The following is a 25,459-nucleotide window of genomic DNA, read 5'->3' as shown; positions in this document are numbered from 1 at the left end:
GACATATGTTATATAATCATGTATATTTGCATGCCATACTACCGGTCTTACAGTTTCGTTTCGGTAAGACTTATTTAATATGGGATTATTGGTATAATAGGAATTTATATAATATAATCTATGTCTCTTGCCTCAATAGTGAGGTAAGATAAACTTATTTAGTTTAATAATTTATGTAATGTAGTGTAAATTTATTATGTTTGTTGTGAAACTACTTCATAGATTAATATGGTAAATTATATCATTTTTTGGGTAGCTAAACATTTCCAGAACAGAACATTTAATTCATGCAATCATTTTAAAAGGTAAGAAGTACGTGAGTGTAAGACAAAAATAAATTAATATTTGCATTATTATATGTTCTTACGAATAAGTTGTTATTATGACCTTCTTCAGTAAAGTCATAATTATATTGTGATAATGTTTAGTATGTTAATATATGCACTGTTCGTTATCTTGTAAATATGCTGTATTATGTCATCATGGGCTTATAAGCCTTATTTTTATTATCAATATTATATAACGTCACAATGTTTTTGCCTCTAAATAAATTGATATAGCCCTAGTCTAAACGTCTCTTTTTGTCACTTTACCAAGTTTTATATAATTCTGCATATATCCTTTCGTATTGCATAAAACACGTAAATGTGACCATGAACAGGTAATTTAATTTAATATTTTGTAAGTTTATTTGGAAAAATAAAAAAATATATGAATAATACTTTATGCTATCCCTTACCAGATCATCATTTCAATGATAATTTGTTCCTTATCACATGTTTGTCAGTTCTATCATATTCTGTCATAGCTACTATAATATATTCCTTAACTACAACTAAATTTTTTATAATATTATTTTGTTTGCTTTTTTACCACACAATTCAAAAATTTAGATGCTGAAGCTGGTGCTAGGAGGCGTGGTAACTTGCAATGACAAATACCGTCTATGAACAGGCTCCGTCATGTTTAGGCGTTCTTTAGGGATTCCGTTTCCCTCTATTTTAATGTATGATAACGGGAGCTTAAATGTATCTCATTCCAAACTGAGATTTAAAGAAGATCTATATACATGTATGTAGAATCTACATGTATGTTAAGTGACAAGTACTTTCTCTTTTCTCTTAGTCCATGCATGTAGCGGAGAGATACAGATCAGTAGATGATTGAACATCCTCTGCAATATGTAAGACGGAAGTTTGTGTAAATCCGCATACTTCTACAGCTCGATCTAACATTTTTAAGACTGCACGACTGAGTCCGTATGGTATAAGCTGCCGAATTTCTGACTGAAACCGAGGGGAGTGACCCTTTAATTTGCCAGAGACGATGAGGAAGGAGGAAAGGGTGCGCGAGCCCTAATACGAAGGACAGTTTGAATGACGGCGCCCTTTGCTGGCACAAACAGCCCTTATTTGGGCTAGCCTCCATTATTGTAACTGATTACTGTACGTTTAGTTTCTCATTGGCCACTGTGCAGTTGAAAATTCAATTATTTGGTAACACTGTGGAAATTGCACAGGGGTAAACTATGACTTCTTTGTGTTTCAAAATTTACTATTTAAGCGCGTTACTGGTGACATGTGACAGTAAGTATAAGTGTAAAAGTACCTCAAGTACTTTGTGTTGAAGTCAAAATATCACTTTGTTTATATCTTGCTTAACCTTTATCACAAACTATTTTACATTCAAGGTGATAAACATTTCACATGTTCTAAATCTGTTATTACAAAATAAAATCATTTTGGAGGCAAAATGCGCCTTTCATCTAATTGTTACTTTTTAAGACCTGTTCAAAAGATTTTTGAAGGTTTCCGGGTCTTTCTAAAATAGAATGATTATATAGCCTATCAGTTTCTAGAAATTTACGAGTTACACATTTAAATTGCCATATCGACAACTTCCATAATATTTTGCTTCATTCTCTATAATTATTTCCTTATGGCAATACTATTAATAAGATTGTTAGCATTCTTGAAAAAATACATTGTGTCAAGTTTTTGTCCCTCGATATCGACCTGGCACTCTTGCATTTGACCCTTTAGTCGGAAAATTTCGTAAACATTACGATCATGTACATGTAAATCGATATGAATGTGAATCTTTAAATGGTGTTTAGAATCCCTCCAAGCGTTGTCGGTAAATGTCTTTTGGATGTAAACTCATAGGTTCAAACCTGGTTAAGCCACTTTTATTTCTTTCTTATTTTAATTTTAAAATTGTCATTTTAATTTTAAAATTGTCATTTTTTAAAAACTTGTGCTAACCATGTGTGTCCGTGCGTGCGTGTGTGTGGTATTATAAACGCGCTGTACTTTTTAATCATTAAGGATAATGCAATGAAATAAAAAAATATATGATTAATAAAAACACTACTATAAGGTATCCTAAAACCAAAATGTAGTTTAAAAAATAAAATTAATTCTTACAAGTAAATTTTTAAAAATGTGTCTCTTCATAACACGGTGTTGGTTATGAAACCTTCAGATCAGTTGCCTCACTGACGTGTGATGTTAAGAAATATATCGATACATTCGTTAGATACTAGTGTTTATCTAATTACCGAAAGTTAATGAAGTGCCAGGTCAATAACTAGCCAGCCAAACTACTTTGTTTATCTGTCAAATAACTGCAAAAGGAAAACAAACTCAGAAGTTGCATAGAAATATTTCATTTATTTTGTATTTATTTGAATGTGTGATTTAAACTACAAATTGTGAATTTAATATTGGTCTTTATGCAGTCTAACAGAAAAAAATGTCCATTTATAAAATAACTCAGCAGTTTCTAAACAATATGGAAATGATATTAAATGAATAAAACAAAAATAAGAGTAAAACTAGAAATGTGTCCATAGGACACGGGTGCCCCAACACTCAACTGTTTTGTCAATCTTATGGCCCTAGGTCAAATATTTTGGGCTACATGTGCCACAAGTTGAAAACTAAAAATCTGTTTACTAAGTATTAAAGATCAAGAACTTTACAAATACTGAATAAATCCACAAGCAAATCCCAAGGTGCATAAGTACACATGCTGACCAACATTCTTGTAAACTTTCAGGCCTACAAGTCAAATACTTTTTGAACTATGCATGAACAAGTTGAAAATTGCAAATTTATACTAAGTCAAGGGCAATAACTCTAACAAAACTGAAAAAAATCCACATGCAAAGTCCCAGGTGCATAGCTTCACTGTGATGTTGATCATTAATATTCCTGTAAAGCTGGTTGATTCTAACTCAAACACTCAAGGAACAAGTAACACAACATAAGTTTCATGACTAAGTCAAATACTTTTTGAGTTACATTCGACACAAGTTTAAAATAAAAAAAAGAGAACTGACGAACGGACAAGGGTTTATCTATGCTCCCCACTTTGGGGCACAAAAATGTTACAAAATAATTATGATATACATGTTAAATTAAATCTTTTATTCTTTATAATATAATCTGTAATGTTTTGGAACAAAGTTAGGTGTAGATTATCTAATGTACAAATACATGCTCTTATAGCTAGAAGGGATGTTAAGTTTTTTACTGTTTCATGTGATACATGTTTTTCATACATTTTCCTGTGATAAATGCTTGACTACAAAAAAAGAAATTAAGAAAATCAACCAGAAAATAATTGTTTGTCAATATTTTCTCTGTTAGACTGCTTATTACAACTATGATTACTACTCTAAGTTTTCATATAAATTAAAAACAAAGGTAAACAACAAAGAACAGATCTATATACACTTTTTACAAGTGAAGGGACAATTTTATACATAAAGATGAAATTCTTAACATAAAATAAAAGGACAAAATGTACAGCACTAATGCAAGTTCTTTATATACAACAATGTTTTCACTTTGAAGGTAACAAAAATGTTGTAACAAAGTAATAATATATGGCGCTCATTAAATGTATGGAAAGGTTTTTGTTTTACTTCTTCAAAATTTGCCGATTGAAAATGACATACATATAGTTTTATAAAGGTCTAGTTTTTTCACGATCCATACATCTCAAATGCTTGTGTTTTTAATATATTAAAGTATAACAATTCATAATAATGTTGATGTTTTCACATTAAGTTTTTAGATAACCTATATCCAGTTTCTTGTAAGTAAAGTAAACAACTATCCAATAATCTTAATAGGGAAGAGCTGTGAAATAAAGACCTGAATCACTTATAACACCGAGTCATTATTTGTAACATCAGGGGCTTTAGTGCATTTACATATTTGGTATTCTAGCCTCGGCTGATATCATAAATGGTTTTTGAGATAATAAAGTAGGAGAAAAATACAAAATCATTTTGCATACTCTAAAGATAATGATGCTTGGTTTTTAAAGCCAGTTACTCCTGTATTGTTGGCTAGAAATATTGCATGTATGTAGTACATTAATTTTGTATGATATATCATTGATAAAACTGTTATACCCTTAGATAATAGTATTAGAATTTGTAAATGTTTAGGGTAACATTGTGCGAGTAAATACTATCTCTAATTTGAATTGTATACAGAAATATTTAGAACACCAATTTCATATTCTCAAAAAAATATATAAATACTACAATTAATTGATCTTCACTTATACTGCATCTTCAAAAGTTTAACATGATTAACAAAAGGCATAGCTTTCATTTTTTATCTCATTTTTTTATTGTTTTGTTTTGTTTTTTAGACTAAAAATTCAAATGAATCTAACAATAAGATAATATATAAATGAAATAATTCAGCACTTCTAAAGAATAATCAATGCATTTATATAATACTTGAATCAACAATAACAAAAAACAACAACAACAGCACATTCAGGTAAATTTGTTTGTAACATTTAGAGTTAAACATTTCTGGCTAGCTAAATCTGAGTAACAAAAACAAGCATTATATCATTTTAACATTCTTCCTAAAAACAAAAGCAACATGTCAAACAATTAAAGGGACTCCACTGAAGCTTCTGTACATGGTGGGACTGGAAATATTGTATTAAGATTTTAATACTATTTGATGTACCAATAACATGTGAAAAGAATCTCTGACCATTGACTCATTCCACTTATCCAGAATAATCCTTTTGTAACGCAATAACACCAGAAAATCATATAGCCTTTAAATGCTTTAAACTAGAACCGAGCTTAGAACCACACGTAATATCAATTCTCAATTTTATTCTCAATATATCTTTATCATAATTTTTATCTTTCTTTTTATCTGTCTTATGTGTCTAAGTTGATCTATGTAAGATTTTCAAATTTAAAGTTTTTGGACATTTGGACAACAGTGGAGTTCCCTAAAATAGTCTGTAAGAGTCAATGACATTGATCAAGCTCGATTCCAGGCATGAAAAGAATCCGCATTTCTGACAAAAATCAAACTGCCAGGTGTATAACAAATGAAAATCATCGTTCATAGATATCAGTTATGGAGGTCTACCACTTTTATTTGTAGCTTATCTTAAATTCATTAGATTAATTAGATTTCTTTTAGTAACGGATATTACAACATTGCGATTGGTTTCATATTTTTTACTACACTGGACAAAAAATACATCAATGACTGTGCTTATTAGCTGAGTCAGAAACAGTAGCACCAATTTTATCAGCTCAAAGTCATCAATTAATATACTTTATATTTGTTTGATACATTAGATCTATATCAGCATGGTTTATCTGGAAGTTATTGTATTTTATACCATACACATTCACCAATTTAATACATGCTAGAACAGTGCTAGAAATGTTACATGATCTCTTTATGATGAATTACAATATCCAATGTGCTTTTACCATTAAACAACTACAGTCCTCTGAGTTAAGAACATATCCAAAAATATAGGTATAAAATCACAACAATCAGCTGTGTTTACAGAGAAAATGTTGGTGACTTTAACCACAATATGTACATTACACCTGCTAATAGGTTAATTCTTCACTTTTATATTACGATGAAGTTTATTATATTGTTGAAAAACCATGGTTAATAGCGACATTTCAGAAAATTTATTAAAAAAATGTGACCTGATTTCACTTGTGAAAATATATCTTGTACAACATTATAAAATGACAAGAAGATAAACTTAAGATAGACTTAAAATACTCCTTAAAATAGTAGTATTAAATTCTTAAGTTTCTCATGGACACATTTCTAACCAATCAAAAGTAAAAGAAATATATGGGCCGCGTCATGACAAAACCAACGTAATGCGTTTGCGACCAACATGGATCCAGACCAGCCTGCGCATCCGCGCAGATTGATCAAGATCCATGCTGTTCGCTTACAAACCCTATTACAAGTAGAGAAACTATAGCGAACAGCATGGATCCTGAACAGACTGTGCTGAGGCGCAGTCTGGTCTATATCCATGCTGGTCGCAAATCGACTATGTGGGTTTTGTCATGACGCAGCTCATATTATGTGGCAGCCTAGCATTTCACCATATTTTCTATTGATTTTGTTTGTTTGTTTGTTTCATTTTACACCCAACAGTATTTCAGTCAAATAAGTGGGTAGTTTTCTAACCATTGTTTTGGAGAGTTACACCAGTACTAGACTACCTTCCACCGCGCTAAACTACCAAAGCAGCTCCCGGGGATCAAACCCACACCAGAGAGGTAACTGGTTTAGAAGTCATCAACTCTAACCCCTCGACCACAGAGGCGGTTAAAGACTGACTAATGGTAGAATGCATGTTTTCTGAAGTTAGCAAGACAATAAATAATGTATGGTCAACTAAATAGCTTGGTCAATCAATAAATACAGACATATACTGCCCTTAGTAAAATCTATACAACAAATATGTGACGCAGATACTTTCAATGTGAAAAGTAGCTCCATATCCCAAGCTTTGTGTAATAAATAAAACGAAAGATGAACCACAGCGTGTTATCTGTGCTAAACTTAAATACATGCAATGAAGCTTATGATATAATATATGAGCCGCGCCATGACAAAACTAACATTATGGGTTTCCGACCAGCATGGATCCAGACCAGCCTGCGCATCTGCGCAGTCTGATCAGGATCCATGCTGTTTGCTTAAAAACCCTATTACAAGTAGAGAAACTGATAGCGAACAGCATGGATCCTGATCAGACTGCGCAGATGCGCAGGCTGGTCTGGATCCATGCTGGTCGCAAACACATTACATTGGTTTTGTCATGAGGCGGCTCATATAACAATGTTTGCATGTAGCCACTAAGAATAACATAGAATTTACAATCAAAGCTGTCTTATATGAAGCCATTTTCAAATATGTGATGACAAAATAATGTGTATATGGAAACACTGTAAACATAAAACAGGGTTGATAGTAAGAAATGGTTTAAATGTTGTATACTTCTAACACTGCAGTAATACAGTTTGTGAAGAAAACTTTTTTATGTAATCATATATCATTTTGGCACAGAGATAAAAACAACACATGAACAGATTTTTAGCAGAAACAAATGTTTTGATTAATGTCTCAAAGCAAGAAAACAAACTATTTCATGTAGAAAATATTTATAGCTAGCACTTATAGTTAAATACACTACAAAAACGTTCTTCACAGAATAAAGTTAAATAAAACTAAAAAACAAGAGAATTAATTAGTAATGTACATAAGATGAAATAATGTTTGAATAAACACATGATTGCAATTGATGGCCATTTTCTAAACAAGTGTACACCTGTGTTCTAGAAGTTGTTAAATATCATTTATTATTATAAATTTTAACACAAGTCAGTAGAAATAGTATAAATGATAATATGGTAATTTACATCATGATAGCAGTGGTATAAACTTATTTTAAAGTATACTCAATACTTTTACATTACTTTGGCCTTATTAAAATCCAATTACCTCTAGAATTGTAGATTTCAAAAATATTCCACTAGATAATTGGAATAGATTTAATATTAAGGAAATTAGTGTATATTTAAACTGGCAGTAATCTGCAATAATATGCACTGCGTAACAATAATACACTCATACTCGAAAAAAACACAAAGCTTTATTTAATTTCATGACATGACATCTCATCTCAACATCTGATCATTCATGTTTATACTCTGCCATACAACGACAGAACATGTAGATACATATGTAACTATATGTTTGTATACCTGCAAGGGCTGACGAAATTACATTTATTGTGTACCCTTTTATCTTTACATCACATGTAGATTGTTGTATGATACAGAAACAATGGAGGGACAATTATACAGTACTAACATACAGTATTCATTATGTATGTGATCCTGCTGCTGTCAGAGTCTCTAGGGAGGGATATAATGCTAGTAATATAGCAAATAACAACATCAGTAGAGGTATACACGACACAAACGAAATCTGAAATAAAAATGATAATATATTTACAAAACTGTCATCTCGTCTGGTAGTTAACAAAGTTACAGTAATAATAGTAAATCATTGATTCTTCATCTTTAACCTTACATAAATATATTCCTTTATCATCTACAATAACTCTCTCAAACATCAACTAATTATATCTAATAAAATATACTACATATTTTGTAAAATGAACAAATTACAACAGTCAATTGATGGGTTTTATTCAGACTAGTTTGTAGGCTTTTTAAACGAAGTGAAAGTCAGTCATATAAACTGATAGCATTTGTTTAATAATAACACAAAAACAGTTCTTAGCTGATCATACTTGATAAAATGCAAGTAGAATATACAGTTTATTGTTGAGTATAACTAGAAAACTTGACATTCTTATAAATTGCAAGTCTACATTTAATACAGGTAACCAGTTTAGAAATAGAGATCTGCCATTGGTTGAAATTACAATTCTTGTCATTCAAATTAACCAATCAACATTGACCAATCATAGTAATAGCTGGAGACTGGTTTCAAATTTTATATTTATAAAGAAGAGTCATGTTTCATACTGAATAAATGCAATAAATGTGGAGCCATCATCATTACATAGGGGGCTACTTACATACATATTTTAAAGGCTCCAAATGCATCAAGGCCAGTAGAGATTGTATGCATTATATAAACACTGGAAATCGGCAAATGTGGGTTTTTCCTAGCTGATCCCAAGGCACAAACAATTTTTTACAGTTACAATTTGGTAAATATTGTATATATATAATAAGTGTTACACATAAACAATTCTATTGAGAACACTTATTAACCATGATAGTGAAATTATGGTCATTTTTTTCATTATCAAGATAAGCTGAATTGACTATATAGTTTCAAAAGCTTGACTGTTATAATGCATTAATAGTATTGACCAACAGTTGATACTGGAAAATGTTAAGGATAAAATATAAATCTGCCTAAAATATAAAAATACTACCCCATTCTTTTTATTAATTGAATGTTACAAGTAAATTCTGATTGATATTTACAGAAATTTCCCTGTATTATTGTTTATGCAAATAATACTGTAAAATTGAATGTAAAAATGACAAATATAAACTTATTTTGACTTTCATATGTTCAGTAACAATATACCACTGGATTAGCAGGTCACTTGAAGCTATAACAGTAAACTATTGTTGTTGTTGGTACCCTGGGATAAGATGGAAAAACCCCGCATTTGCTGAGTTTCAGGGACAGATTATAAGAGGATATCATTCATGAACATTCAGTACCTTTATAGAGACATCATCAGATGATAAATGTGCTATCATGTACATAACAAAGATATTTACAGACAGAAACAGTAGAAAGTTATTTAATTGCTATGTTCTAAACAGTTTTGTTCATAGCAAGATTTCATTCTGAAGGATCTACCTTTATTTTCTTCTTGGCTAATCAATATAAATTAAGGTATATAAACAAACTCAAAATGAAAGTTAAAATATCTAACAAATCTTAGAATATAATACACTTGTTAAATACCTGATCATAGTGAAGTTACAATAGTATACAAAATAAAAAATTATAAATAGACACAGAAGCAACAAGTTTTAAAACTTAAAAGGTCAGTTGACTTTGATACGGTTTTTGTTTAAGAACATTCATATTCATTAAAATACCTTCAAATTGGCATTGCTTTTACATTATACACTAACAACCTATACTGTACTATCAAGAAAATATTGAAAGTATAATAACCAGGCTCAATACAAACAATAACTTGTTAGAAAAGAAAAAATGATCTTTAAAATGTATGTACATTGTACACTGCTGTATGTCTTAAAAATAAATCAATTGAAAGTTTTGGAAACTTCTCACATATATAGAAGGTCTGCCATTTATATTTAGTTTTGGTTTTTAAGTCACACAGACACTTTGAAGACCAGCTTTAATGGAGAAGGAAGACCTCAAATGTTCCCCCAAGCATATTTCACACACAAACATGGACCAGAAAAGAACAACCAATGTTCCATAACCTAGCTCAAAAGTTTCCAAACTGCCCGTTATTAATGAATCCAAAAACATGAAAATGAGGTCCAATATCAAATTTTCCCAGGCAATGTATATGTAATTCAATTATAGAAAATATCTGTAACAACTTACAATTTTACTCCTGCTTGCTATACGTCCGTAGCTACCGGATATTTTCTTCAGTTCAGTTTTGAGACGAGTTATTTCCTGATCACATTCTTCACATTTCTTATTCAATTTCTTAATCTCTTCTTTAGCCTCCTGTAACTATAGCAACAACAACAACAATTATATTATTTTCATCAAATCTTAATTCTAAATGAAGATCTCAAATCTAACATAATAAAATCTTAATTAGCATGGCATTAAATTCAGATAAATAATAATCATTATACTAACATGGGTAAACTTCAAATAAACAATGTAAATACATCTATTTTCATAAGAAATGCATTAAATTCAATAATCATGTTAAAATCTGATTTGTATATAAAGATTTCTTTTTAAAATTTGTTAATGATTAAAAAAAGAGAAAAGTAGTTGCTATTGTCAAAATCTTCAGTTAGGTTATTATTTTGTTAATCCATTTATTTTTTTATTTATTTGTTGCCATTCATTGTATGGGCCCTTCAATCTTAATCTACTTAAAGCAGATCATATCTCATATAACAATACCAGACATGGTAACATGTTCAAACAGTAAGGTGTCTGTTGGTTGAGTTTTAAACACTGTTATACTGTTGGAAACTTTCTAACCATTAGTGTTGTGGTAACAAAGAATAAATTTAACATATTACTGACATACTGACATCATGGGTGTAACATCATTCAAATAGAAAACAAAAATAGTAAATACTACAGGTAAAAAAGCTACCATGCAATACAAGAGACAGTGCTAAAATAAAAAACATCAAAATGACAAATAAAAGTTTCAGCAAACTCTAACTTATGTTGGTTTCGACGCAGATATTAAATAACATGTTTTTGGTCATATCTCAAGATTGGTCTATGTAAACTTCTTTCCTGGATAACTAACCAGTAATTATCAATTTCTCAGCAAGTGACCAAATACAACTACACATTAATTCTGAATAAGTAGTGAGAGATAAATGACCATTAGACTCAATGTCCCACATCAATCGCCAAACTCCTCACAGTGATTACCTCCCTTGGCAGAATTGTAATCACTGCCTTCAAAGACGTCACGTGATGATGAAAGTCACATGACGTAACGTCGAAATTCAAATGTAAATATCGACCGTTACCAAGAAAATTTAACGTTATTTTTCTCTTTCTGTTTTATTTTTAACTTTTAGTGCCTACGTTCGATATAGTTTATCAAAAAATTATCGAAAGTATACAAAATAACTAAAAATAAAGTCAAAAGCTAAAAAATACAAGAGCTGTCAGAAGGACAGCGCGCTCGACTTTTTTAGTGCTTGCCTATAAAACAAAACTTTGACAGTTAAGGGCACACAAGACTTTAACTAGGAATTTCTAAGTACAAATCAAGAAACATTTTCACAGAGTTATCTTCTCTTGCTTACAGATAGGTCTCATGATGGCACATAAGAACTCCAACTTCCAAAGTAATATCTCAAATGGTTAGGTCAACAAGTGGACAAGAATGAAAATTTTAACTGAGTTTCTAAGTCAAAAAGGGCCATAATTCAAATAAAATCCTTAACAGAATTACCTTCTCCTGCCCATGTTTGGGACCATGATGGTAAACAAGTATTCCAACTTTCAATTTAATATCTCAACCAGTTCAGTCAAAAAGTTGACTGGTACAAAAACTTAACCAAGATTCTAAGTCGATAAAAGGCCTTAATTTTTAAAACAAATCCCTGACAGAGTTACCTTCTCTTGCGTACAGATGGGGGTAATGATGTGAAATAGCATTAAAAGTTTCAAAGCAATATCTCAAAGGGTTAAGGCAATAAGTGGATTTTACCCATATTCAATGTATTTTCTAAGTCAAAAAGGGCATAATTCTGTCAAAAACCTTGACAGAGTTATGTCCTCTTGTCTGTTGATGAAGGTCGTGATGGTAAACAAGTATGGTCAGTTTCAAAGCAATACCTCCAATGGTTTTGAAATAAAGTGAGGTGGTACAAAAAACTTAACCAAGCTCAATACACTTTCTAAGTCAAAAAAGGGCCATAATTCTGTCAAAACCTTGACAGAGTTATGTACTCTTGTCTGTAGATGGAGGTTATGATGGTGAACAAGTATGGTAAGTTTCAAAGCCATACTTGTAATACTTCTGAAATAAAGTGGGGTGGTACGAAAAACTTAACCAAGGTGTGACGCCAACGCCGACGCCGGGGCAAGTAGGATAGCTCCCCTTTTCATAGAAAAGTCGAGCTAAAAATCTGTGGAGAATACTAAGTTATTATACGAACATAAGTTTGGACATATATTCTTTTAAATTGACCATCATTTTTATTTACTTTTCTAAAATTGAGGGCCACAGTTTATAATTCTATTGTCATGAAATTATTCCATTGTTCTTTTACTGTTTTATGACTCTAAAATCTAATCTAGTTGCTCAGACAGACAGAACAGACAATGTGACTACTATAAAAATTAAGCTCCCATTCAAATTAAGAAAGAAAACAACAAAAACACAAGCCACTGTAACCATCATGCGAAGTGAAGTGGGAACAGCAGAGAAGATAAAACAAGCGATGATTACTGGGTGCAGCATGCTGTCACCATGGCAACAAGTCCCTGTACCTGATGGGTATAATAGAGTGAGTCAGAGTCTCCTAGCCTCACCTCCTGTAGTGTACTCTCAGTCTCTTTCTGAGAGTCTGTCAAATTTGACATCCATGTAGACTCTTTGTCTGCTAGCTGATCTTTCACTGCCTCAAGTTGACGGTATGATTCCTGTAGTTTATTATATTCTGCTGATAGCTGCAAGTTTTCCTTCCTTGACCTACACATGCACATAGAAACATGGTTAATTATCAAACAACTCAAAACATTGATCTGTCATTCAAATTGGTCACTTTAATACAAGTTATTTTCTGTCTACACTATGTTTACTACACTTGTTAAATACTTGCAAAACAGTTGACTTATACTATACAGTTAAACTTTGTTTGCTCGAACTCGGATCCCTCCCTTTGCTCAAACTAATTGCCCAGTCCCGGCAAAGTTTCTATATGATATATATTGTTCGACCTTAAACACCGACCGCTTGAACTCTCGAACCTGATCTCTGGTCCCTTTGGCAGAAATATAGTGAAAATCACACCTTTTTGGTCAAACACAAAAAGACAACAAAAGATATGGGTCGGCATGTTCTGAATAAGTGTCAGCGGGCGACACATTTTTTTTAACACCTTGTGATTGAGATAAAAGAAATTAAGATTAATTGATACAAAATTAGAGGTGTAACCAATTTTCTTTTATGATAATATTGTTTATTTGCCGTCTTTAGAAACTATAAGAAGAAAATAACTTGTGAAATAAGTAAATAAATAGATAACGTTTACTTGGACAACTTTAATTACAGCCGTCGTGCATGTAACGTGAATTATAGCAGTGTTATCTAAAAATGACACTTACATGTGTTTATTTTAGGAAATGACTATATATAAATGCTGCTGTTAGATGGGTTTTTTTTTTTAAATAGTTTATTTATTCATTGTTTAAAATTAAATTTATCCCATAATTAAAAGATAAATATATTTTGAACATAGTTCAACAAGTTTGGAAAATTATTGTCTAATTGAACTCAACCTATTACAATATGCATGAATATAGATTAATAATATCTGTCATATGTTGCGGTTCTGACCGAAATATCCGTCCCGAGGGGACCCGCCCATGGGCGAGTTCCCGAGGGATGGATATTCCAATCGGCACCGCAAACATATGTCAGATATTTTTTCTTGCATATTCAGCCGTATTATTTCATATTTAAAATGATTTACCTCAATATGATATATGTTCATGGAAATTAAAGTCATTTCATCCATAACTATTTTCTTACAATAGCGTATGAACTTACAACTTAAATTACAACAGCGAAGTGACGTCATCCTAAGCACATATTTCCCTTCTAAAACGACGTCATTTTAACGCGGTTCATTCATAAAGTGCGCTAAAATGATGTTTTTGTTTGGCACGTGATTCATCTGGCACCCCCCATGCCAAATGAAATTTCCGGCATGGGTAAAAGTCGCGGAAACGCCAGTCTGATATGCAAGAGTAACACAGAGTACTGTTAATACTCATTTGAAAACACTGTGAAAATAATTCCTAATATTTTAAAGAAATGACGTATTCAACGAAATGATGTACTTACAAATAATAATATTGACGTATTTATCATTCGATTGATGTAAGTTGGATAACGTGAAGGCCTATATGGAACGTGACAATAGTTCAACCTTGGTTAGCTCAAACAACCAATCTCTCAAACAAATTTGCACATGCCCTCTGAGTTCAAGCGATGAAGTTCGACTGTACTTAAAAACAGTTAACTTATTCTTACACTAAACTTGCTAAATAATTGACTTTTTCTTACACTGCAATTGTGAAACAGTTGATGTTTTTTCTTACTGCTTTGATAGAAGAATTAGCAATCATCTATTTATCTAATATCATTAAAACATTGTACTAAACTAAAACAACACTTACATTTTCATTTCCCCTTCAATTGCCTGAATTCGTTTCCTAAGACTGGAACATTCCTCCTTCAGAGCTAGGAATTCATTGGCTAAAATCACAGTAAGAGATAATAAATGTACATGTCATTTACAATTATATAAAATAGTAACCCGTGTCATATGACCATATGAAGCTCTTTAACTGTACTCAAAACTATAACTTTGCTGATAAAGTATGACATAACAGAAAAACTATTGGTTTATTGGTGCATTCTAAATGTAAGCAGATAATATAAAAATCTGACGATAAAGTACAAATCTAGTTTGATGTCTTATATAGTTTCAATTCCAGACAATTCCAAAAAAAATGTGTAATTTTAAATAATTTGTAATGAGTTTATCACCTGAACTATCAATCACAGGGAATTTAATCTGACTACAGTGATAAAGACAAAACAAGTAGCTTTCACGTACTATGAATGGTTCTTTAGTATTATTATGTAATTATATAGTATCTATATATCTATATATATATATATTATATATTGTTTGAATAAGAAAAGTTTTACTTATTATACCACTGAAAATACATAAATTTGGTCGGACTTTGCCTTGAAATTATCAATTAGGTTCTTGTATAGTGGTAACAAATTATAAAAAAAATATACCTAATGATTTGTATAGTAAATTGGGTGGTGACTAAATTAATAGGAATGGGTGTTTGGTCAAGGAAGGAAACTGCTGTGGTATAAATCAATAAATAGAACCAGCAAAGTTAAAGGCCAATAAAAACATGAAAGTACAACAAAACACTCGAAAAAACCTCAAGACATGTAAAACACACTATTAAAATGATACATACATAAACACACCATATATCTGAACATAAAATGTCTTTATTCTGGTGCATAAATCCAAATGCCATGCATTGTGAATGAAAGTGCACTTGTGTAATCTAGTAAATGTTTGTATGATAATAAACTACATGAATGCAGAAATAATGCGGAAATAAAATAAAAACCAAAATATATAATTATCATATAATAATTTGTGATCATGTACAACAGAAATTTAAGATAAACATTTCAAGTTAATGAAATCTACACCAGATCTCATAAACATTCCACAAATTTTTGTAAAATCCCATGAATATGCATTAAACCATGGTAATATTATGCCTTTGCATTAACTCATAATCATGTTTCATGAATATGCATAAACCCATAGAAATGTTTCATTAATATGCATTATCTCATATTTATGTTTCATGAATATGTATTAACCCCTATCAAAATTCATGAATATACATGAACATTGACCTAATTTAATGTTTCATAATTATGCATTAATCTATGTTATGTTTCATAAATAAGCATTAACTCATTATAATGTTTAATGAATATGCATTGACGAATAATTATATTTCATGAATATGCAATGATGCAGAGTTATGTTACATAAAAATGTATAAACCCATGGTAAAATTCATGAATATACAATGACCCATACCTTTGTATAATGAACATGGCTTAACCTATAGTAACATTTCATGAATACTAATCTTCAATTTTAATTAAGAAGCTTTTGTTGATACTCGTTATTGTCCTTCTACATTTCAGCTGCTAATGTCTTATTTCATTGTACTGAAGTTAACTTTGAGGCAAATATATCAGACATTGAGATCAATGCCAGGTCAAGGTCAAATGAAAGCAATCATGAGCAAAATGATGAAATCACTGTTTGTTGCCGACAAATGAATCTAATTGTATATCACGTTTAACTGAATGACATTTACCATTCCAAGCAATGACACGATACTATATATAAATGATGACAATATTGCAAATAAAAACATAACATAAATAACAACAATATGACCACATAAAAGAAAATATAACAGAGAACTCCCACAATAATAGCATAGACAAATTCAACTTTTTCTTTTAAAACCAGATCATGTCTGTACACCATTCATTAATGACAAAAAGCCTGAGAACTAAATCAATACATGTACTAAACAATTATACCACAAAAACACATCTTCTATCACTGGCAATAAAACACAACTTGTATCACTGGCAATAAAACACATCTTGTATCACTGGCAATAAAACACATCTTGTATCACTGGCAATAAAACACATCTTGTATCACTGGCAAAATATTTGACCTTATATCTCCAACATCTCACTATACATACAATAAAATGAGCTTGTATATAGCATGCAGCAGTATTCCAGTTATAATCATCTCTAGTATTTATTGTACGTAAAACTCACTTAATTTTTAGACAACATTTTAACAACTCAAAAGCAGACTGATGTAAAAGATTGCCAAATCAACCATAAACAGAGCTGTCCTACATTTATTCACAGAAAACATTTAGATTGTAAATAACACTTCCTCTTTACAAAAAGTATTCCAGTAAAAGCCAAAATAATTTGAAAATTCAGTAAAAACAATAACTTACTAAATCCAAATGACTTAAAGTGCCACGAGGGAAAATAAGCATGTACGCATACCGATCAGCAAAAAAATAAATAAATCAGCAACAAAATTCATAACCACTAAAATGAAAGAAGAGCAACAGAGAAACAATAGGCCTTAAAGCACAGATAATGTGTCATTGACTCGTTGTTTACCTTGACGCTTACTCATAGGTAGTTTTGAAGGTGAGTCTCCTACATGAAATGAATATCTACAATGAGGGATGGCACGTTTCTCTGGCGTGCTACGCCGATCGCGGCTTCCATTTCTCATATCCACAATGTCTGGTGAAGGTGTAGACGGCTGATGCCGTAGTTTATCTACACGAATATCAAAACATGAAAAAAACAAATGATGATAAAACAAAACAAATGAGTGGTGAAATATTCACACAATAAACTATTGATGGAAACACAACCATGCCTTCATGCACAGAAAACTGAAATAAGACAAAAAAGAACAACCACAGCTCAAACTCAATATCTGCATGGTTTAAGTTAGCAAAGCAAGAGATACCACAGTAAAACAATAAAACATTCTCAAAATATAGACTGATTGAAAAGGAAAACCAAATGTACTACATGCAGGAAAAGGGAGACAACTAGACCATTCATCAGGAAAATAAGGTTTCATCATTAAAACATGCAAACTACAGGGTGGATCAACATTGGCCTAATGTCAGAGATGAATCCAATTAAACAATTAGCAAACATCTAATACCTTTCAAATGATATAGGTTCTTGATACAAGCAAAATTTAGTTATTTTTTTCACCAGGTTAAGTTAATGCAACAAACTATTAGGAGAGAAGTTATACAAAATGTGCTAGTAGCTTTTTATTTACATGTATCGGTCATTTCCTTTTTATGTCTTAAATCTGGTGTATATATAACATCAAGGACTGATACCATTACAGTGTAAACATTATAATGCAAGTTATAGCAAGGCATGGAGTTATCCTATCATAATTGTATGTCAGAGAGAAACTTTTTTTTTTTTTTCAGATGAATTTATAGTTTTACATACATGTATGGACTTGAAAGAATTATATAAGAGGAAAAAATCCTGATAAATATAGGAGTGTATTAGATGAATGAAGTAATATCTAAGTGGATTAATATAAATGAAGAGTATTATAATTACATGATGGAATGTTTAAATGAGCCGTGTCCAGACAAAACCAACATAGTGCGTTTGTGACCAGCATGGCTCCAGACCAGCCTGCGCATTCGCGCAGTCCGATCAGGATCCATGCTGTTCGCTATCAGTTTCTCTACTTGTAATAGGGTTGGTAAGCAAACAGCATGGATCCTGATCAGACTGCGCAGGCTGGTCTGGATCCATGCTGGTCGCAAACGCATGTTGGTTTTGTCGTGACACGGCTCAAATATTGTTCAAATTTCAATACAAGAGTGGTTGTTTTAGATGCAGGCTATTGTTAACAAGAGTAAAAGGAATCAATAAGATTAGACAATGCTCCTAGGTTATCAGTTGACTATGACAGTTCTACAAATTATTGTATGGTCACATGCAAGCTCTATCAACTTGTTATCTAAGCTAATATTTCACAATTAGAATGTAACATCTGATACAGGTATGTGTTCTCAATATCCTGAAATCAATCAATTCTACATCAGGTGTTGACTATTTTAACATTATCTTAATAACTTTACTAGGTAAGTTTAGAAGTTTTAACAGTATTAAAATATATAAAATTGATATAACTGGAATAACTTACCTCATATATCACACCTTTAGCCTTCCCATCATAACCATAGTAATGTACAAAAACCAACAACACCCACTTACCTTATCTATCACACTCTTAGACTTCCTAATTATATACAAAGTATTGTTCAAATACCCCCACCACCCCCGCACCATTTTCCATGTCTATCATACTTAAGGCTTTTCAACACCATTGTAATTCTTGTTAAGAATTGATTCCCCATAGAATAACCCCATACAACTCAATCTTAACCCTCTTTATGATATCACCTAACCCAATACCACTCAACCTTAACCCTCTTTATGATATCACCTAACCCAATACCACTCAACCTTAACCCTCTTTATGATATCACCTAACCCAATACCACTCAACCTTAACCCTCATTATGATATCACCTAACCCAATACCACTCAACCTTAACCCTCTTTATCAATATGATATCACCTAACCCAATACCACTCAACCTTAACCCTCTTTATGATATCACCTAACCAAATACCACTCAACCTTAACCCTCTTTATGATATCACCTAATCCAATACCACTCAATCTTAACCCTCTTTATGATATCACCTAACCCAATACCACTCAACCTTAACCCTCTTTATGATATCACCTAACCAAATACCACTCAACCTTAACCCTCTTTATGATATCACCTAACCCAATACCACTCAACCTTTACCCTCTTTATGATATCACCTGAACCCAATACCACTCAACCCTCTTTATGATATCACCTAACCTAATACCACTCAACCTTAACCCTCTTTACGATATCACCTAACCCAATACCACTCAACCTTAACCCTCTTTACGATATCACCTAACCCAATACCATTCAACCTTAACCCTCTTTACGATATCACCTAACCCAATACCACTCAACCTTAACCCTCTTTATGATATCACCTAACCCAATACCACTCAACCTTAACCCTCTTTATAGAGAATAACATGCTACTGTCTTTTGATATCAATTTTATCAGGCGAGGCTGATATGGGCTAGAAAGGGCGAGGCTTGCCGAGCCCTTTCTGCCCATATCAGCCGAGCCTGATAAAATTGATATCAAAAGACAGTAGCATGTTTTTCTATTTATCATGTATTACATAATAACTGTCAAAATAACAAAATAATCTACTTTTAAATAGCGAATTTCTTTAAAAAGGGGGATTTTTGTTCAAAGAAATAATTCTTGAAAACAAATTCCTCCGCCCCTGAAACTTAGAATTTGTAAATGGCCGCCATTTTTTCTTTCGACTCGGATAAAAGATGCAACAGAATGTAGGCCTAATACGATAAAATTCTTACCTTTAATTTAAACATCGATCCAAAAATCCACTTAGAATCACATAAACTAAACTTTACTGCAATATTTGTCTTGAATTGTCAAATTCAAAAGTTCATCAAAGAAAAGTCAAATCGGCAATCAAACACAAGCTACACAAACATGCGTCTTATTTTTTAAACAAAACAATTTGTTCACTTATTAAATAATAATCAGGTGAAATTAAGTAAACAGTTACAAGTTTTCAAATCGTCCAGCCTGTTTGTTATGATTACATGTATGACGTGAACATCAATGATGTCATTTGCAATATAAATTATGACGTCACTTCATTTAGTTGGTGCTAAAACTATTCGCTATCTAATTTATTCGTAATTGAAATCGAAATAATTAATAAATAAATATCGCATCTTGATCAAGACTTGTAAGGGTATGAGAATAAATTGTAGAATTCACATGCTGATGAAAATAAGAATATAATCAATTGAAAAAAGTCCGTTAAAATGGGCGGGGCTTATTTTTGATATCATGTTACTGACCTGATATCAAAAATAATTATCAGGCAAGTGTTATCGGGCAGTTACCATAGCAGTTGCATGATAAATGATATCACCTAACCCAATACCACTCAACCTTAACCCTCTTTATGATATCACCTAACCCAATACCACTCAACCTTAACCCTCTTTATGATATCACCTAACCCAATACCACTCAACCTTAACCCTCTTTATGATATCACCTAACCCAATACCACTCAACCTTAACCCTCTTTATGATATCACCTAACCCAATACCACTCAACCTTAACCCTCTTTATGATATCACCTAACCCAATACTACTCAACCTTAACCCTCTTTATGATATCACCTAACCAAATACCACTCAACCTTTTCCCTTTTTTTATCACCTAATTCCATTATTTTCACTCCATTATTAACCAACAAAACATTTAGACAAGTCACTTTGTTACTATACTTACTGCGTAACTGTGTAGCCTCATTCTGGCTTTGTTTCGCTGCTTGCTGAGATTCAGACAGACTCTCTACAATACAAACAATAAACTTCAATAGCCTTTAATACATAACATGAGAATTACATTTCTTCATTCTTTATTGAGAGTGCTATATAAACTGACCATCTGTACAACTGACTTTCAAATTTCTGGCATTATCATCATATGGTAGTGCCCAAATTTTTCTCCAGACTTTCCAAAATATTTCACCAAAACAAATTTTTGCTTAATAAGAGCACTATAGATAAAGGGCTTTACAAACTATTATAATTATGTTTTACTTTATAAATAAATTTAAACCTTACAAATACTATCACATCATATGATTATTGAAGAAGTTATAGATGATTGAAACATCTGGAGGAAAACATTAAATGAAACCAGCAGACTTAGTTCATGACAAATAATAAAATAGTAAAATATAACAATACTGAACTTACTTCTGGCCTCTGTGAGACTGCTCCTTGTAACTTCATGTTTACTCTTTTCTTCTTCCAAGTTAACTTAAATATAATATAAGTAGATATCACTACTTGCGTAACAAGTCACTGATTTTGCATGTATCACATAAATCCTCCAAAAAAAAAATAAACATACATCATGTAAAGTGTACACATATACACCAAGTTTCATAAACTAATCATACATATCTATCTGTTGACCTTTGACCTCTAAGTTTGACCTTGGCCTGGGAGCTACGGATCTTGTGCCTGACACAGCATCTCATCATGCTACAAAGTGTGCCAAGTAATTTCCCTTGATACATGACTATCATGCCTGAGTTGTAGGCCAGACAGGATTTTCAAACTGCTCACCGTTGACCTTTAAGTTTGAGAATGATATTGGAGCTAGGGGTCCAAGCCTTGCACATGGCACACCTGACACACATGACTGATATCTAAATTTCTTAACAAGTTATCACACCAGTGAGGATAAAGGAAGAGAATCTTATAATCTGGTGATATTCCAGTCTACAACTACCAGGTTACAAGTCCTGAGCTTTCCCAGCTCACCATTCTTCAATACTGTGACACAGGTAAGAACAGGCATAACAAGGAGGGTTTTTGTCACAAAAACATATGTCTACCAAAACTATGCATCCTGTGAATTCTGCTTACAGTAAAATGGCCCCCTATCCCTATTTGGTAAAAGAAAACAATAGAGTTCGTTCCATAACAATAGAGTAAAGGGCTCTATTAAACAAAAGAAAATAACAAAAGAAATGGCCCCTTATTACATTTCTGCTGGACGGACAGACAACCCGGATGGAGGGACAGACAGACGGTGAGAGCAAAAACAATATGTCTCCCAAAAATAATGGGAAACATGATTATGTTGTACTCCACCGCCAATAACTTAAAACTTTCTGCATTAAGTGTTGTTTTTTTTTGTTGTTGTTCTTTTTCTCAAGAAGATCAATTGCTCTTTTCCATATATTTGTTTCATCTTCTCATGACATTTCATCACTAATTGTTCCAAATCTTATTTTAACTTGACAATTGATATAAGTGGTACAACAGGGAATTTGACTACTGAAAGATCAAACCCACCTTAAGGGTTTAGTCCAATGGTGAAATTCCTGCTAAATGATTCAACACTGTGAGTTGGAAATACTGCACTATTTTGTAGCCAAATCAAATCCACCATGTTTACCTGTCAGTGTGGGAACAAAACCATGGCAACGTGCTGGCCTGGGTGGGAACAAAACCATGGCAACGTACTGGTCTGGGTGGGAACAAAACCATGGCAACGTACTGGTCTGGGTGGGAACAAAACCATGGCAACGTACTGGTCTGGGTGGGAACAAAACCATGGCAACGTACTGGTCTGGGTGAGTGGTCAGGGCTATAACTGACCGTTCCATTATCATAAAATGTATTATTATACACATCTATCTCAAATTCAACTACAGGACACATTTATAGGCTACAATAATGTATGTGAATATATGGGTAGTATAAAGCTTACTTTTGGCTGTTTCAAGATGTTTTAATGTTTCTTTATGACTGGTCTTCTCTTCTTCAAGGTTTTCTAAAACATGAACATTATATCAATGACAAGATGACATAGTTCATATAAACAAGAACAATATAGAACAGTATTACAGTGAACCCATCACAATGACATGCTACATCCTGTATCCTACAATCATTATAAGAAATAAGAATCTTATAAACAAACTTTATATCGAACATCAATATACAGTAAACAAATTACATGCAGGACAAGCAGATATATAGAACTGAAATGTATTCTTATTATACATAAAAGTTTGAATAATGTTTCTGAAATGTGATTTACATTATCATCTTTTTTGTATAATACATGGTAGATGTCTATTGTATATTATAAACATAACAACAGAAGTTGTTCTTTGAGGTGTTTGACTTATTCTGTAATTTTGACAGTTTTTATATGGATACATGATAAATAGAAAAACCAGTATATCTATCTTTAGATATCAATTTTATGCGGTGAGACTGATATGGGCAGAAACGGCCAGACATGCCTTGCCCTTTCAGCCCATATCAGTCTCGCCTAATAAAATTGATATCAAAAGACAGTAGCATATTATTTTCTATGAAGCAGTACAAAAAGTTATGATAAACTGTTACTATTGTAGGGTATTACAATGTATGATTGAGTATAATATAATTATTGTGTGTGTATATATATACATACCTTTCAATGAGGCAATTTCCTCCTGGTTTAGTTTTGATACTTTCTGTTCTTCTACAAGTTGATCTGAAATCAAAATATACATATAGTACACAATGTGCTGTTTGTAAACTTTTACCTGCTTAAAACTGGAATAGAAGTGGCTATTAAAAGATGAAAACCAGAAAACCACTATAACAGGCAAGATGTCTAACCAGACTCTATACTGTTGGTCAATATAAGTCATGCTAAGATGAAATACTTTCATTTGCCACATGAAGACTGACCACTCAGGCATGTAAAGATTGAACACTAAGATATGTAAAGATTGGCCACTCAGGCATGTAAAGATTGAACACTAAGATATGTAAAGATTGGCCACTCAGGCATGTAAAGATTGAACACTCAGATATGTAAAGATTGGCCACTCAGGCATGTAAAGATTGAACACTCAGATATGTAAAGATTGGCCACTCAGGCATGTAAAGATTGAACACTCAGATATGTAAAGATTGGCCACTCAGGCATGTAAAGATTGAACACTCAGATATGTAAAGACTGACATCTCAAGCATAGAAAGATTGAGCTTTCATGGAAAGGCTGACTGTTTGGGCATGTAAAAAGTGACCACTTTGACATTTAGGAATTGACCACTTGGGCATGTCAGGATTCACCACTCAGGCACATAAGAAGTGAACACTTGGGCATGTAAGAATTGACCACATGGGCATGTAAGAATTGACCACATGGGCATGTAAGAATTGACCACATGGGCATGTAAGAATTGACCACATGGGCATGTAAGAATTGACCACATGGGCATGTGAGAATTCACTACTTAAGCATGTAAAGACCACTTGGGCATATAAAGAGTGACTGTTTGGGCATGAAAACATTGACCTTTTGTGCATATAAAGATTGACTGCTAAGGCAAGTAAATATTAAAGATTGTGTTTGTATGGTACATTTTGAGTAGAGATATAAATTTAACATAGTATCATAAGATATACTAACCTCTCAGTTCCAGTATCTGCTCTTTAACTTCTTTTGTTGTATTTTCTGCTTTTTGTAATTGCTCTGGAAAAAATATATGTACAAATGTATACATACCCAAACACTGGCTTTATCGACATGCATAGCATGTAAGACAGGCCTCTTGGTTAAAAACCAGTTCTCTTCATATTGGTTTTAATTTCACTTGTGTTAGCTCAAAAAAGTAAATCAATAATCTAAATAAGGCAATTCTATTATTTCAACAGTTTTTGGTAAATAAATTAATTTCTATAATTTTGGGGAAAAAACAATGACAATACATC

General features: G+C 32.2%; 1 protein-coding gene across 5 annotated transcripts; it reads right to left on the bottom strand.

Moving 5' to 3' along the window:
• Positions 1–2,652: 2,652 nt before the first annotated feature.
• LOC132722587 (tropomyosin isoforms a/b/d/f-like) lies at positions 2,653–25,220 on the bottom strand (the record flags this gene model as incomplete). 5 transcript variants are annotated; one of them, XM_060707111.1, is given in 11 exon segments in its annotated part: positions 2,653–8,318; positions 9,744–9,760; positions 10,473–10,607; positions 13,080–13,281; positions 14,994–15,072; positions 17,605–17,781; positions 21,453–21,515; positions 21,926–21,988; positions 23,454–23,516; positions 24,168–24,230; positions 25,158–25,220. In XM_060707111.1, coding segments are annotated over 10 exon segments (923 nt in total), but the record flags the coding sequence as incomplete, so codon positions are not given.
• Between the last annotated feature and the right edge of the window lie 239 nt (positions 25,221–25,459).

Source organism: Ruditapes philippinarum, unplaced genomic scaffold, assembly GCF_026571515.1.
Source record: "Ruditapes philippinarum isolate M1 unplaced genomic scaffold, ASM2657151v2 ctg4562_1_1_1_1, whole genome shotgun sequence".
Taxonomy (NCBI): Eukaryota; Metazoa; Mollusca; class Bivalvia; order Venerida; family Veneridae; genus Ruditapes; species Ruditapes philippinarum.
This window is presented reverse-complemented; position numbering and strand designations above follow the sequence as displayed.